The 15343-nt window shown below is 46.7% G+C and overlaps 1 protein-coding gene across 2 annotated transcripts in view; it reads right to left on the minus strand.

Moving 5' to 3' along the window:
• GSDME (gasdermin E) overlaps nt 1-15343 on the minus strand; it is a 297722-nt gene that overhangs the window by 79028 nt on the left and 203351 nt on the right. For both annotated transcript variants that reach the window (XM_063921700.1, XM_063921701.1), the window contains exon 7: nt 2443-2631. In XM_063921700.1, coding sequence (XP_063777770.1) covers nt 2443-2631 — 189 coding nt within the window. The remainder of the gene's footprint in view (nt 1-2442; nt 2632-15343) is intronic.

Here is a 15343-nt window from a genome sequence, read left to right on the forward strand (position 1 = left end):
ACACAGCCGATCAGGAGGGTGCTACAACGTGGCGCTCCCTGATTGGCTGAAGAAACCCACTTAGACATCAGTCAGAGTGGGTTTCTGGCATTCGGGGAAAGGGGGCCCATGTGCAAACATGGGTCCCCTTTCAGTGCGTGGCTCGGGTGTCCGTTTTTTTTTTTTAATCAAGTACGTGGATTACAAAAGGATTCTCCGAGGAGCCTGGGACCCTGGATCTGGTGAGTAGAATTTATTCAACAGGTACCCCATGGATTCTACTGGAGAAGAGGACCGACCCTCGTGTGAACATAAGGTAAGTATGTTTGTATGTTTGTGTGGATGTATGTAATAAAACTTTACTTTCAAGGTGTGTGTGTATTGTCTTTTTTTGGGTATTTTTTTAGTAGTAGTACTACAGGTACCAGCGGGCCCGTTTTTCCGCCGCATGCTGGTACTTGTGGTTCTCCAAGTACCAGCATGCGGGGGAGGCTTGCTGGGCCTTGTAGTACTGCTACTAAAAACAATATCTTTTCATTTTCACAAAAGGCTATCAGCCCCCCATCCGCAGCCAATTGGATGGGGGGGACAGCCTCGGGCTTCACCCCTGGCCCTTGGGTGGCTGGGGGGGGACCCCTTGATTGAAGGGATCCTCACTCCCCTAGGGTACCCCGGCCAGGGGTGACTAGTTGGATATTTGATGCCACGGCCGCAGGGCACTATATAAAAGTGACCCCCGGCTGTGGCATTATCTGTCCAGCTAGTGGAGCCCGGTGCTGGTTTTAAAAATACGGGGGACCCCTACTCTTTTTGTCCCCCGTATTTTTGGAACCAGGACCAGGCGCAGAGCCCGATGCTGGTTGCTTAAATATGGGGGAACCCCTGTCAATTTTTTCCCCATATTTCTGCAACCAGGATCGGCTCAAAGAGCCCGAGGCTGGTTATGCTTAGGAGGGGGGACCCCACGCAATTTTTTTTTAAGTTTTACAGTGTTTATTTAAAAAAAAAAAAAAAAAATGAACCCCAGCACGGATCACACAGATCCGGCCGAGATTCATTTTGAAAAAGTCGGCAGTGTTTTGCTAATCACTGCCGTAAAAAACAGAAAAAAAAAAACGAATGACATCGACATCGGAAAACCCGAAAAGGCAAAATACGGCAGCTTAGTAAATTAGTCGTAATAAATTCAAAAAGTTGCATATTTACACTTTCGATGTCATTCGTGATTGAACTTTGACCTCAAACGGGAAAACACGAATCTTAGTAAATTTACCCCATTGAGAGAGCTGTGCAGCATAGAAGTATTTTTTAAAGTCTGGGATACACAGTCCACCCCCTCTGGTGGGACGCTGGAGTAGTTTAAGTCTAATACGAGGGTGATTACGATTCCATATAAAAAAAAGACGTTTGGCGTTGCTAGGTTTTAAAAACATGGGGAGGAATATAAATCGGAAGAGCCTGAAACAGATATAAAAGTCGGGGGAGCACATTCATCTTGACAAAATTTATTCTGCCTATCCAGGAGATGTAGTAGTTGGACCATTCCAATAAATCATCTTTGATATTTCTTAATAAGCGGGGATAGTTTGCCTGAAACGGTTGGTGGTGATGGCGAGTCAAGTAAGTACCGAAGAATTTGATTTTCTTTTTATGCCAGTTACAGGCTCCCTTGACTGTTTTATGTATCACAAAAGAAAATGCCCTCTGAGGTTTGATAGGATCTGGAATCTCTGGCAAGAATCTAGGTATGCTCTTGAGCCCCCGACCCCAGATCATGCCTAATCTGGTTATGACTCTGTATGTAGTGCCTCCGCCAGCCCATTCCTCTTCATGTGCTATCACTGCATGTGTTAGCCAGTGTTGTGTCCTACATCTGCCTTATTTAGTGATATCTCTGTACACCCTGTGGATGCTCAGTTCTACACTACATTTAATATGCTGCAATTTCAATTTTGTATATCTTCTTACCAGAATTTGTATCCCGCAAACTTATGCTACAGTGTGCTCTTCTTTTATTGCATGTTATTATTGTTTCTGCTATGTATGTTCCAATTTCTCTTATGTTCTTTTGCCTTTTATGTCTTTGCTTTTTTATGTTGCTTATTGCTTTTTTTGTATTATTGGAAACTTTTAATAAAAATACTTGATAAAAAACCCAATAAAGAACAGGTGTGTATTGCCCGTAGCAAGCCATCAGCTTTTAGCAACAAAATGATAGGGCATCATCGCCACCTGTCCTCTAACGGAAGCAGCATGTCACTAGGTATTAGAGAACATTTGGATCTGCTTATTAAACCACTAAAAAACAAAACAAAACAAAAAAGAGCATTTTGATGTAATTTTTGAATTGGGCGCAATAAATGAAGGTGGTATGTCCATATAACAGTGACAGGGGACCGCAGCAAACTGTGTAACTTTATTGGCTATGTTTAGACTAGTGTAAAACATTCACTCCAACAATACCTTGCTTTAGCACAGACAGGGCGGCACTGCCTGGCACGGGTTTCCCGTCCACAGATGAACTTCTGAAACCATCCACAACATCCCAGTCATACAGAGAAAGAGTGTCATACAGAACTGGGGCAGCATGTTGATGTTTTTGGCTGGTTTCCTTTTCAAAACCTCCTTCTTTTTCAGATAGCAAACAGAATTCTGACAGAAAAAAAAAAAAAAGAACAACACACGTGAACACTGAACAGATGTTTGCTAATAAGCAGGATTTTATCAGCAACTCTTACAACACCCAGATGTCCTTATATTCACTTTATATGAAGAAGACCAATTAAAATACCTATTGAAAAAAGGTGCAACAGCAAAACATTGTAATTTGCAATTGGTTCATTTGATTCATATGAAACCATTTAGGCAGGAAGCGGCCATGATGGAAGTGAAAGGCACGCATTATCTATTTATTTTCAAGTACTGAGGATTTTTTTTTTGTTTTTTTAAAAGATTTATTATGTTTCTTTTACTGGAAATGAAAATTGTCTCTGAAAGGAAACCTTTCATTATCATCATCACGCCCTGTCAGACACCACGCTGTTCACACGCAGCCCTCACCACAGGCAGAGGTATAATGACAGCTGCACAGCGAGCAGACCACTTCATGCATGACAAGGAGACTCCTCCCATTTTCTCATCATCCACGGATATTTCGTACATGGTAAAGATAGCCTCGTGTTTGCCCAAATCAGGACTATATTACTGTATCTCATGCTTGACAACCATTACACAGTTTTGTTAAGCTTTTAAATGCTACATTTTTTATTTTATTTTTTTTGGCTTCAATGCTTCATTACAGCATTTGTCAAGCTCTTTACAGTACCATCATTCTGTAAAATAAAGTATTCACAAATATGAAGAAATGTCCACCCAAATGGAAAAGATTAAAAAACAAACTGGTACCCTAACTATTCTTTCATGATCTTCCTTGTTATGTTCTAACATTTGAAAATAGAATACAAAAAAATAAGAATTTACTTACCGATAATTCTATTTCTCATAGTCCGTAGTGGATGCTGGGACTCCGTAAGGACCATGGGGAATAGCGGCTCCGCAGGAGACTGGGCACAAAAGTAAAAGCTTGAACTAGCTGGTGTGCACTGGCTCCTCCCCCTATGACCCTCCTCCAAGCCTCAGTTAGGATACTGTGCCCGGACGAGCGTACATAATAAGGAAGGATATTGAATCCCGGGTAAGACTCATACCAGCCACACCAATCACACCGTACAACCTGTGATCTGAACCCAGTTAACAGTATGATAAACGAAGGAGCCTCTGAAAAGATGGCTCACAACAATAATAACCCGAATTTTGTAACAATAACTATATACAAGTATTGCAGACAATCCGCACTTGGGATGGGCGCCCAGCATCCACTACGGACTATGAGAAATAGAATTATCGGTAAGTAAATTCTTATTTTCTCTGACGTCCTAGTGGATGCTGGGATCTCCGTAAGGACCATGGGGATTATACCAAAGCTCCCAAACGGGCGGGAGAGTGCGGATGACTCTGCAGCACCGAATGAGAGAACTCCAGGTCCTCCTCAGCCAGGGTATCAAATTTGTAGAATTTAGCAAACGTGTTTGCCCCTGACCAAGTAGCTGCTCGGCAAAGTTGTAAAGCCGAGACCCCTCGGGCAGCCGCCCAAGATGAGCTCACCTTCCTTGTGCAATGGGCTTTTACAGATTTTGGCTGTGGCAGGCCTGCCACAGAATGTGCAAGCTGAATTGTACTACAAATCCAACGAGCAATCGTCTGCTTAGAAGCAGGAGCACCCAGCTTGTTGGGTGCATACAGGATAAACAGCGAGTCAGATTTCCTGACTCCCGCCGTCCTGGAAATATATATTTTCAGGGCCCTGACTACGTCCAGTAACTTGGAGTCCTCCAAGTCCCTAGTAGCCGCAGGCACCACAATAGGCTGGTTCACGTGAAACGCTGAAACCACCTTTGGGAGAAATTGAGGACGAGTCCTCAATTCTGCCCTATCCGTGTGAAAAATCAGGTAAGGGCTTTTATAAGATAAAGCCGCCAATTCTGAGACACGCCCGGCTGAAGCCAGGGCTAACAGCATTACCACCTTCCATGTGAGATATTTTAATTCCACAGTGGTGAGTGGTTCAAACCAATGTGATTTTAGGAACCCCAAAACCACATTGAGATCCCAAGGTGCCACCGGGGGCACAAAAGGAGGCTGTATATGCAGTACCCCTTTGACAACGTCTGGACTTCAGGCACAGAAGCCAGTTCTTTTTGGAAGAAAATCGACAGGGCCGAAATTTGAACCTTAATGGACCCTAATTTTAGGCCCATAGACAGTCCTGTTTGCAGGAAATGTAGGAAGCGACCCAGTTGAAATTCCTCTGTAGGGGCCTCTTTGGCCTCACACCACGCAACATATTTTCGCCAATGCGGTGATAATGTTTTGCGGTTACATCCTTCCTGGCCTTTATCAGGGTAGGGATGACTTCTTCTGGAATGCCTTTTTCCTTCAGGATCCGGCATTCAACCGCCATGCCGTCAAACGCAGCCGCGGTAAGTCTTGGAACAGACAAGGTCCCTGCTGGAGCAGGTCCTTTCTTAGAGGTAGAGGCCACGGGTCCTCCGTGAGCATCTCTTGAAGTTCCGGGTACCAAGTCCTTCTTGGCCAATCCGGAACCACGAGTATAGTTCTTACTCCTCTCCTTTTTATGATTCTCAGTACTTTTGGTATGAGAGGCAGAGGAGGGAACACATACACTGACTGGTACACCCATGGTGTTACCAGAGCGTCCACCGCTATTGCCTGAGGGTCCCTTGACCTGGCGCAATATCTGTCTAGTTTTTTGTTGAGACGGGACGCCATCATGTCCACCTTTGGTTTTTCCCAACGGTTTACCATCTCTTGGAAGACTTCTGGATGAAGTCCCCACTCCCCCGGGTGAAGGTCGTGTCTGCTGAGGAAGTCCGCTTCCCAGTTGTCCACTCCCGGAATGAACACTGCTGACAGTGCTATCACATGATTCTCCGCCCAGCGAAGAATCCTTGCAGCTTCTGCCATCGCCCTCCTGCTTCTCGTGCCGCCCTGTCTGTTTACGTGGGCGACTGACGTGATGTTGTCCGATTGGATCAATACCGCCTGACCCTGAAGCAGGGGTTTTGCTTGAGTTAGGGCATTGTAAATGTCCCTTAGTTCCAGAATGTTTATATGAAGAGATGTTTCCATGCTTGACCACAAGCCCTGGAAATTTTGTCCCTGTGTGACTGCTCCCCAGCCTCTCAGGCTGGCATCTGTGGTCACCAGGATCCAATCCTGAATGCCGAATCTGCGGCCCTCTAGTAGATGAGCACTCTGCAGCCACCACAGAAGAGACACCCTTGTCCTTGGCGACAGGGTTATCCGCTGATGCATCTGAAGATGCGATCCGGACCATTTGTCCAGAAGATCCCACTGAAAACGTTCTTGCATGGAATCTTCCGAATGGAATCGCTTCGTAAGAAGCCACCATTTTTCCCAGGACCCTCGTGCACTGATGCACTGACACCTGGCCTGGTTTTAGGAGATTCCTGACTAGCTCGGCTAACTCCCTGGCCTTCTCCTCTGGGAGAAACACCTTTTTCTGGACTGTGTCCAGAATCATTCCTAGGAACAGGAGACGTGTCGTTGGAATCAGCTGCGATTTTGGAATATTTAGAATCCACCCGTGCTGACGTAACACTAACTGAGATAGTGCTACTCCGACTTCTAACTGTTCCCTGGACCTTGCCCTTATCAGGAGATCGTCCAAGTAAGGGATAATTAAAACGCCTTTTCTTCGAAGAAGAATCATCATTTCGGCCATTACCTTGGTAAAGACCCGAGGTGCCGTGGACAATCCAAACGGCAGCGTCTGAAACTGATAATGACAGTTTTGTACTACAAACCTGAGGTACCCTTGGTGAGAAGGGTAGATTGGGACGTGGAGATAAGCATCTTTTATGTCCAGAGACACCATATAGTCCCCTTCTTCCAGGTTTGCTATCACTGCTCTGAGTGACTCCATCTTGAATTTGAACCTCTTTATGTAAGTGTTCAAGGATTTTAGATTTAAAATTGGTCTCACCGAGCCGTCCGGCTTCGGTACCACAAACAGCGTGGAATAATACCCCTTTCCCTGTTGTAGGAGAGGTACCTTGATTATCACCTGCTGGGAATACAGCTTGTGAATGGCTTCCAAAACTGCCTCCCTGTCGGAGGGAGACTTTGGTAGAGCAGACTTCAGGAACCGGCGAGGGGGAGACGTCTCGAATTCCAGTTTGTACCCCTGTGAAACTACCTGCAGAATCCAGGGGTCCACTTGCGAGTGAGCCCACTGCGCGTTGAAATTTTTGAGACGGGCCCCCACCGTGTCCGAGTCCGCTTGTAAAGCCCCAGCGTCATGCTGAAGACTTGGCAGAAGCAGAGGAGGGCTTCTGCTCCTGTGAAGAGGCTGCCTGGTGCAGTCTTTTTCCTCTTCCTCTGCCCCGGGGCAGAAATGAGTGGCCTTTTGCCCGCCTGTACTTATGGGGACGAAAGGACTGAGTTTGAAAAGACGGTGTCTTTTTCTGCTGAGAGGTGACCTGGGGTAAAAAGGTGGACTTTCCGGCCGTTGCCGTGGCCACCAGGTCCGATAGACCGGCCCCAAATAACTCCTCCCCTTTAAACGGCAATACTTGCATATGTCGTTTGGAATCCGCATCCCCTGACCACTGTCGCGTCCATAACGCTCTTCTGGCAGAAATGGACATAGCACTCACTCTTGATGCCAGGGTGCAAATATCCCTCTGTGCATCACGCATATAGAGTAATGCATCCTTCAAATGCTCTATAGTTAGTAATATACTGTCCCTATCCAGGGTATCAATATTTTCAGTCAGGGAATCCGACCACGCAACTCCAGCACTGCACATCCAGGCTGATGCGATTGCTGGTCGCAGTATAACACCAGTATGTGTGTATATACCCTTCAGGATATTTTCCAGCCTTCTATCCGCTGGTTCTTTGAGGGCGGCCGTATCAGGAGACGGTAACGCTACTTGTTTAGATAAACGTGTGAGCGCTTTATCTACTCTAGGGGGTGTTTCCCAACGCGCCCTAACCTCTGGCGGGAAAGGGTATAGTGCCAATAATTTATTAGAAATTAGCACTTTATCGGGGGAAACCCACGCTTTATCACACACCTCATTTAATTCATCTGACTCAGGAAAAGCTACTGGTAGTTTTTTCACTCCCCACATAATACCCTTCTTTGTGGTACTTGTAGTGTCAGAAATGTTCAATGCCTCCTTCATTGCCGTGATCATGTAACGTGTGGCCCTACTGGACATTACGTTTGTCTCCTCACCGTCGACACTGGACTCAGTATCCGTGTCTGGGTCTGTGTCGACCCACTGAGGTAACGGGCGTTTTATCGCCCCTGACGGTGTCTGAGACGCCTGGACAGGCACTAATTGATTTGTCGGCTGTCTCATGTCGTCAACAGTTTTTTGTAAAGTGCTGACATTGTCACGTAGTTCTTTAAATACAACCATCCAGTCAGGTGTCGACTCCCTAGGGGGTGACATCACTAATACAGGCAATTGCTCTGCTTCCACATCATTTTCCTCCTCACACATGTCGACACAATCGTACCGACACCCAGCACACACACAGGGAATGCTCTGATAGAGGACAGGACCCCACTAGCCCTTTGAGGAGACAGAGGGAGAGTTTGCCAGCACACACCAGAGCGCTATATATATCAATAGGGATAACCTTATATAAGTGTTACTCCCTTTTATAGCTGCTGTTTATAATTTAGCTGCCAATAGTGCCCCCCCTCTCTCGTTTTTACCCTGATTCTGTAGGGACTGCAGGGGAGAGTCAGGGAGCCGTCCTTCCAGCGGAACTGTGAGGGAAAATGGCGCTTGTGTGCTGAGGAGATAGGCTCCGCCCCTTCACGACGGCCTTATCTCCCGCTTTTTTCTGGAAAACTGGCAGGGGTTAAATACATCCATATAGCCCAGGAGCTATATGTGATGTATTTCTTTTGCCATCCTAAGGTATTTCTGTTTTTATTGCGTCTCAGGGCGCTCCCCCCCAGCGCCCTGCACCCTCAGTGACCGGAGTGTGAAGTGTGCTGAGAGCAATGGCGCACAGCTGCAGTGCTGTGCGCTACCTTAGTTGAAGACAGGAACGTCTTCTGCCGCCGATTTCACCGGACCTCTTCGTTCTTCTGGCTCTGTAAGGGGGCCGGCGGCGCGGCTCCGGGACCCATCCAGGCTGAACCTGTGATCGTCCCTCTGGAGCTAATGTCCAGTAGCCTAAGAAACCCAATCCACTCTGCACGCAGGTGAGTTCGTTTCTTCTCCCCTTAGTCCCACGATGCAGTGAGCCTGTTGCCAGCAGGACTCACTGAAAATAAAAAACCTAAAATAAACTTTTACTCTAAGCAGCTCAGGAGAGCCACCTAGCATGCACCCTTCTCGTTCGGGCACAAAAATCTAACTGAGGCTTGGAGGAGGGTCATAGGGGGAGGAGCCAGTGCACACCAGCTAGTTCAAGCTTTTACTTTTGTGCCCAGTCTCCTGCGGAGCCGCTATTCCCCATGGTCCTTACGGAGTCCCAGCATCCACTTAGGACGTTAGAGAAAAAACCCTTGAACCTAAAGCTGGGTATGGACCGAGTGATGTGTACCCAGCCAACATGTCGGCCCCGCGGACCGACATATCAGATCCTGAATACACATCAGGACGAGTAATGAAGGACGGTGTTACATATTGCTTTGTCCTTCATTTACATAGAACTGGTCACTAGTGTTATTGCCCGGTTGACCCCGCAGCAGCGACCACGGCTGTACACACTGAGCAATATGCCCAAATGACGTTCCAATTTTGCCTGGAAATGACAAATCGGGGCTATATCGGCCTAGTGTGTACCTGGCTTAAGAATTCAAATAATACTTATAATTACTGGTAATTATTTATTCACTAGAGACTCTGGGGGTAATTCTGAGTTGATTGCAGCAGGAACTTTGTTAGCAGTTGGGCAAAACCATGGGGGTGATTCCGAGTTGTTCGCTCGCTAGCTGCTTTTAGCAGCATTGCACACGCTAAGCCGCCGCCCGCTGGGAGTGTATCTTAGCTTAGCAGAAGTGCGAACGAAAGATTTGCAGAATTGCGAATAGAAATTTCTTAGCAGTTTCTGAGTAGCTCCAGACTTACTCTGCCATTGCGACCAGCTCAGTCCTTTTCGTTCCTGGTTTGACGTCACAAACACACCCAGCGTTTGCCCAACCTGCCCCGTTTCTCCAGCCACTCCTGCGTTTTGCAACTCGAACGCCTGCGTTTTTCCGCACACTCCCATAAAACGGCCAGTTTCCGCCCAGAAACACCCACTTCCTGTCAATCACACTACGATCAGCACAGCGATGAAAAAGCTTCGTTATGCCGTGAGTAAAATACCTAACTTTTGTGTAAAATAACTAAGCGCATGCGCTCTGCGAACCTTGCGCATGCGCAGTAAGCGACTAATCGCAGTATAGCGAAAATCATCAACGAGCGAACAACTCGGAATGACCCCCCATGTGCACTGCAGGGGAGGCAGATGTAACATGTGCAGAGAGAGTTAGATTTGGGTGGGGTGTGTTCAATCTGCAATCTAAATTGCAGTGTAAAAATAAAGCAGCCAGTATTCACCCTGCACAGAAACAAAATAACCCACCCAAATCTAACTCTCTCTGCACATGTTATATCTGCCTCCCCTGCAGTGCACATGGTTTTGCCCAACTGCTAACAAAGTTCTTGCTGCGATCAACTGCTGCGAATTACCCCCTTTATATCCAGGGGGTACTTAGTGAACTGATGGACTGCATTCTTAATAATATTGGTTCAGTAAACAAAATGGCTGCCTTCCCTATATGAATAGAACGGTATGGTGTCAATTTGCTGGCTGTTGGGGGGTACAGACGCCAGAATCCCTTCAGCGGACAATGCCGACAGCCAGAATCCCGGCGCACAGGGGCTATTCCCCCTCGTGGGTGTCCACGACACCCATAGAGTGGGAACAGAACCTGTGGAGAGTGCAACGAGCCCGCAAGGGGACTCTTTGTTCTCGCCCCGCTATCGGCCTACTGGCGGCCGGGAAGCCGTTGTCAGTATATTGGTGGTCGGCAGCTTGTAAATCATACTGATCCCGAAGAGAACATGTACACTTTAACAATTGATGGATACTATACAAACATCTCAGTTAATAATTAGTTAATTGTTTCTATCTTTCTACCAGAAGTATTAACTGTATGTTCCAGTCATTCCTATTACTGATGCACCCAAATGAACAGAACAAATTAGTATTACTTTATTTGGGACTTCTAGCACAGGGCCTGTTTCAGATGTGGACGCGCTTACATACGCTAATGCAGCAGGAGGCGTCTGGTGTAGATAGTTGCTTCCTAAATGCATGTGAGAATCTCTGCTGCATGATCACTCTGCGACACCATCGGCTGGCTGAGTAATCCTGAGGTAAATCAGACCGACCGCAGCAGCTCTGTCATGGAGGCCAGGAAATCTCTGTCGGAAGACCTTAGCCTCAGCACTCCCACAAATCAGAGGCAACATGCTTCTATTTCGTGAAACGGAGCCCTTCATCGCCTCTTACCCGCAAACGTCTGCAGACTGTCAATCACCTGACACCTGCAGCCGCATTGCAAGTGAGGACATAAGACCATGCTGCATATGCGCCGTACAGCTCCTGTGTATGCACAGTTTACTGAACGATGGTACACTGCATGATTTCTGTCACTCCGTACACAGCTGAATCAGGCCCATAGTGTAGGGTGGATTTTACTGCCTAAGAAGGGGTCACTTGTTAATAGTTTTCATTTCAGAATGATGGGTTTTATAAAACGTATGGGTTTTTACAACTTTTATGGCAGAATCGCTTTAAATCTAATCATCAACTGTTACAGGTCCTCCTGTGCCAAAGACTCGAGACACTGTGTAAGAAGTCTTGGTACACAACCTGCTGCTAATACATATTCCCATACCAAGGCTGCTGCAGCACCATTCCAACACCTACATTGCCACCCACTGTACCCCAGGCACTGCCAACCTCAGAAGCCAACACATTTTCATCTCCTTTATACAGTTACTAAAACCTTACTGTTGTAATCGTTCCCTGCCCACACCGCCTTTTACTAGTAATATTCTAAATCATCACTATATATATATATATATATATATATATATGAAAGTTAAGAAATGCAAGCTATCGTTAAATACAAGTGTCATTAGAAGATGGCCTAATAATTATGGGGGTAATTCGGAGTTGATCGCAGCAGGGATTTTGTTAGCAGTTGGGCAAAACCATGTGCACTGCAGGGGGGGGCAGATGTAACATGTGCAGAGAGAGTTAGATTTGGGTGGGGTGTGTTCAATCTGCAATCTAAATTGCAGTGTAAAAATAAAGCAGACAGTATTTACCCTGCACAGAAACAAAATAACCCACCCAAATCTAACTCTCTCTGCACATGTTACATCTGCCTCCCCTGCAGTGCACATGGTTTTGCCCAACTGCTAACAAAGTTCCTGGCTGCTGCGATCAACTCAGAATTACCCCCTATGTGTGTTAAACCAGTTTCTTGTCACATACTGCTGAACTAGTCCTCTCTGGACTCAGAAACCACGGGAGATTAAAATGATGTGCTCCTTACAGATGTGTATGGATCATTAAATCTACATGAAAAAGGTCGACATGCATTAGGTCGTCGTGCATTAGGTTGACAGGGTGAAAAAGGTCGACACATGAAAAGGTTAACATGACATAAGGTAAACAGTAGGAAAGGTCGACAGGGTCAAAGGGTCGACACATGAAAATGTCGACATAACAAAATATCGACCCCCCAAAAAAAGAAAAAAAAGTTGACACAACATTTTTACATTTTCTTGGTGTTGTTTTCACAGTCAAAGCACGTGGAACCCCAGTTAGCATACTGCTTCGCTCACCATGCTTTGGGCAAGGTGCCTCGCCCCGCTACCGCTGCATTTGGCAAAGATTACTATTCCCAGTCGCAGTCCACGTTGATGGTAAAGCATGAAAAAGTTGATTAAAATGCGTAGCAAAAAAAAAAGCTGTGTCGATCATACAGTATGTGTCGTCCATTTGAACCTGTCGACCTATTGACCATGGCAACATTTTGACCATATCTACCGAATGCATGTCGACCATTAGTGGCTTTTTCATGATTGATAGCCCGGATACCATTACAGACACTACAAGTGCTATGGAACACCAAAGTGCTGAGCAGATTTGGACATACTATAAAATGCAGTTTGCAGAACTTCCGTATCGGAAGATGCGTCCTGCTCTGTAAGGGTGGCATATGCTTATGCTTTACACAAGGAGATAACAATAGTGTTTGCGCCAGGTTGACTCTAGGACCAAACAGTGCTATGGGCCTAATTCAGGTTGGATCATAGAACGGGATCCAACTGTACAAATGACAAAAAAAAGATGCGGACGCATGCACAGTGCCCGTCCTGTGCATGCACCCGAAATTTCTGCAGGGGGCCTGCAGAAAATGCGATCGCCTCTGGCTGTCAATCAAGCAGAGGTGTTTGCTGGGCGTGTAGGGGGGCGGAGGAGGGCAAAAGGGGCATTGTCATGGAAACAGGGGGTGTTGCATGGGCGTGATCGCGGTTGCTGCGTGACGTCACACGCAGCGATCAGAAAGATGGCGGCAGGCCTTCTGCAGGCGCAGCTAAGCTGCGCCGGCAGGAGGTAACCTTAATTTCAGCTATCAAGCATAAATTGTGATGCAATCGCAATTTCTGCTTGATGGAGGGGGGAAGGCGGTGGTCAGCCTTGCCCTGCGATGGGCGGCCCCCAGCATGCGTTCAGGAGGATTGCAAGTTCTGCAGAATTTGTAATCCTTACTGAATTAGGCCCTACATACGCTTGGTTTACACTAGGAGCCACGTGGCTTGGCAGTGTTTACAGAAAATTTGAAAGGAACACTACACAATTCGTACACAATACAGTACTTTCATGATGTGTCACCTGCATCAGTCTTATTCATAAAGTTGCACTTATGTAAAAAATAAATAAATGAAAGAGTATGAAGTTTAAATACATAAAAACTCTGTTGTAAAAAATAAAATGTTATTCTCTCCGCAAACACAAATGTCAATTAAAATAAGATTTTACTCACCGGTAAATCTATTTCTCGTAGTCCGTAGTGGATGCTGGGACTCCGTAAGGACCATGGGGAATAGCGGCTCCGCAGGAGACTGGGCACAACTAAAAGAAAGCTTTTGGTCTACCTGGTGTGCACTGGCTCCTCCCTCTATGACCCTCCTCCAGACCTCAGTTAGGATACTGTGCCCGGAAGAGCTGACACAATAAGGAAGGATTTTGAATCCCGGGTAAGACTCATACCAGCCACACCAATCACACCGTATAACTCGTGATACTATACCCAGTTAACAGTATGAACAAAAACTGAGCCTCTCAACAGATGGTTTAACAATAACCCTTTAGTTAAACAATAACTATATACAAGTATTGCAGACAATCAGCACTTGGGATGGGCGCCCAGCATCCACTACGGACTACGAGAAATAGATTTACCGGTGAGTAAAATCTTATTTTCTCTGACGTCCTAAGTGGATGCTGGGACTCCGTAAGGACCATGGGGATTATACCAAAGCTCCCAAACGGGCGGGAGAGTGCGGATGACTCTGCAGCACCGAATGGGCAAACTCTAGGTCCTCCTCAGCCAGGGTGTCAAACTTGTAGAATTTAGCAAATGTGTTTGACCCCGACCAAGTAGCTGCTCGGCAAAGTTGTAGAACCGAGACCCCTCGGGCAGCCGCCCAAAAAGAGCCCACCTTCCTCGTGGAATGGGCTTTCACTGATTTTGGATGCGGCAGTCCAGCCGCAGAATGTGCAAGCTGAATCGTACTACAGATCCAGCGAGCAATAGTCTGCTTTGAAGCAGGAGCACCCAGCTTGTTGGGTGCATACAGGATAAACAACGAGTCAGTTTTCCTGACACTAGCTGTCCTGGAAACATAAATTTTCAGGGCCCTGACTACGTCCAACAACTTGGAAGCCTCCAAGTCTTTAGTAGCCGCAGGCACCACGATAGGTTGGTTCAAATGAAAGGCTGATACCACCTTAGGGAGAAACTGGGGACGAGTCCTCAATTCTGCCCTGTCCATATGGAAATTTAGATAAGGGCTTTTACATGACAAAGCCGCCAATTCTGACACACGCCTGGCCGAAGCTAAGGCCAACAGCATGACCACTTTCCACGTGATATATTTTAATTCCACGGTTTTAAGTGGCTCAAACCAATGTGACTTTAGGAAATCCAACAACACGTTGAGATCCCAAGGTGCCACTGGAGGCACAAACGGGGGCTGACTATGCAGCACTCCCTTAACAAAAGTCGGAACTTCAGGCAGTGAAGCCAGTTCTATTTTGGAAGAAAATCGATAGAGCCGAAATCTGGACCTTAATGGAACCCAATTTCAGGCCCATCGTCACCCTGACTGTAGGAAGTGCAGAAATCGACCTAGCTGAAATTCCTCCTTTGGGGCCTTCCTGGCCTCACAGCACGCAACATATTTCCGCCATATGCGGTGATAATGGTTTGCGTTCACTTCTTTCCTAGCTTTAATTAGCGTAGGGATAACTTCCTCCGGAATGCCCTTTTCCTTCAGGATCCGGCGTTCAACCGCCATGCCGTCAAACGCAGCCGCTGTACGTCTTGGAACAGACAGGCCCCCTGCTGCAGCAGGTCCTGTCTGAGCGGCAGAGGCCATGGGTCCTCTGAGATCATTTCTTGGAGTTCTGGGTACCAAGCTCTTCTTGGCCAATCCGG

This window comes from Pseudophryne corroboree, chromosome 5 (genome assembly GCF_028390025.1).
Source record: "Pseudophryne corroboree isolate aPseCor3 chromosome 5, aPseCor3.hap2, whole genome shotgun sequence".
Classification (NCBI taxonomy): domain Eukaryota; kingdom Metazoa; phylum Chordata; class Amphibia; order Anura; family Myobatrachidae; genus Pseudophryne; species Pseudophryne corroboree.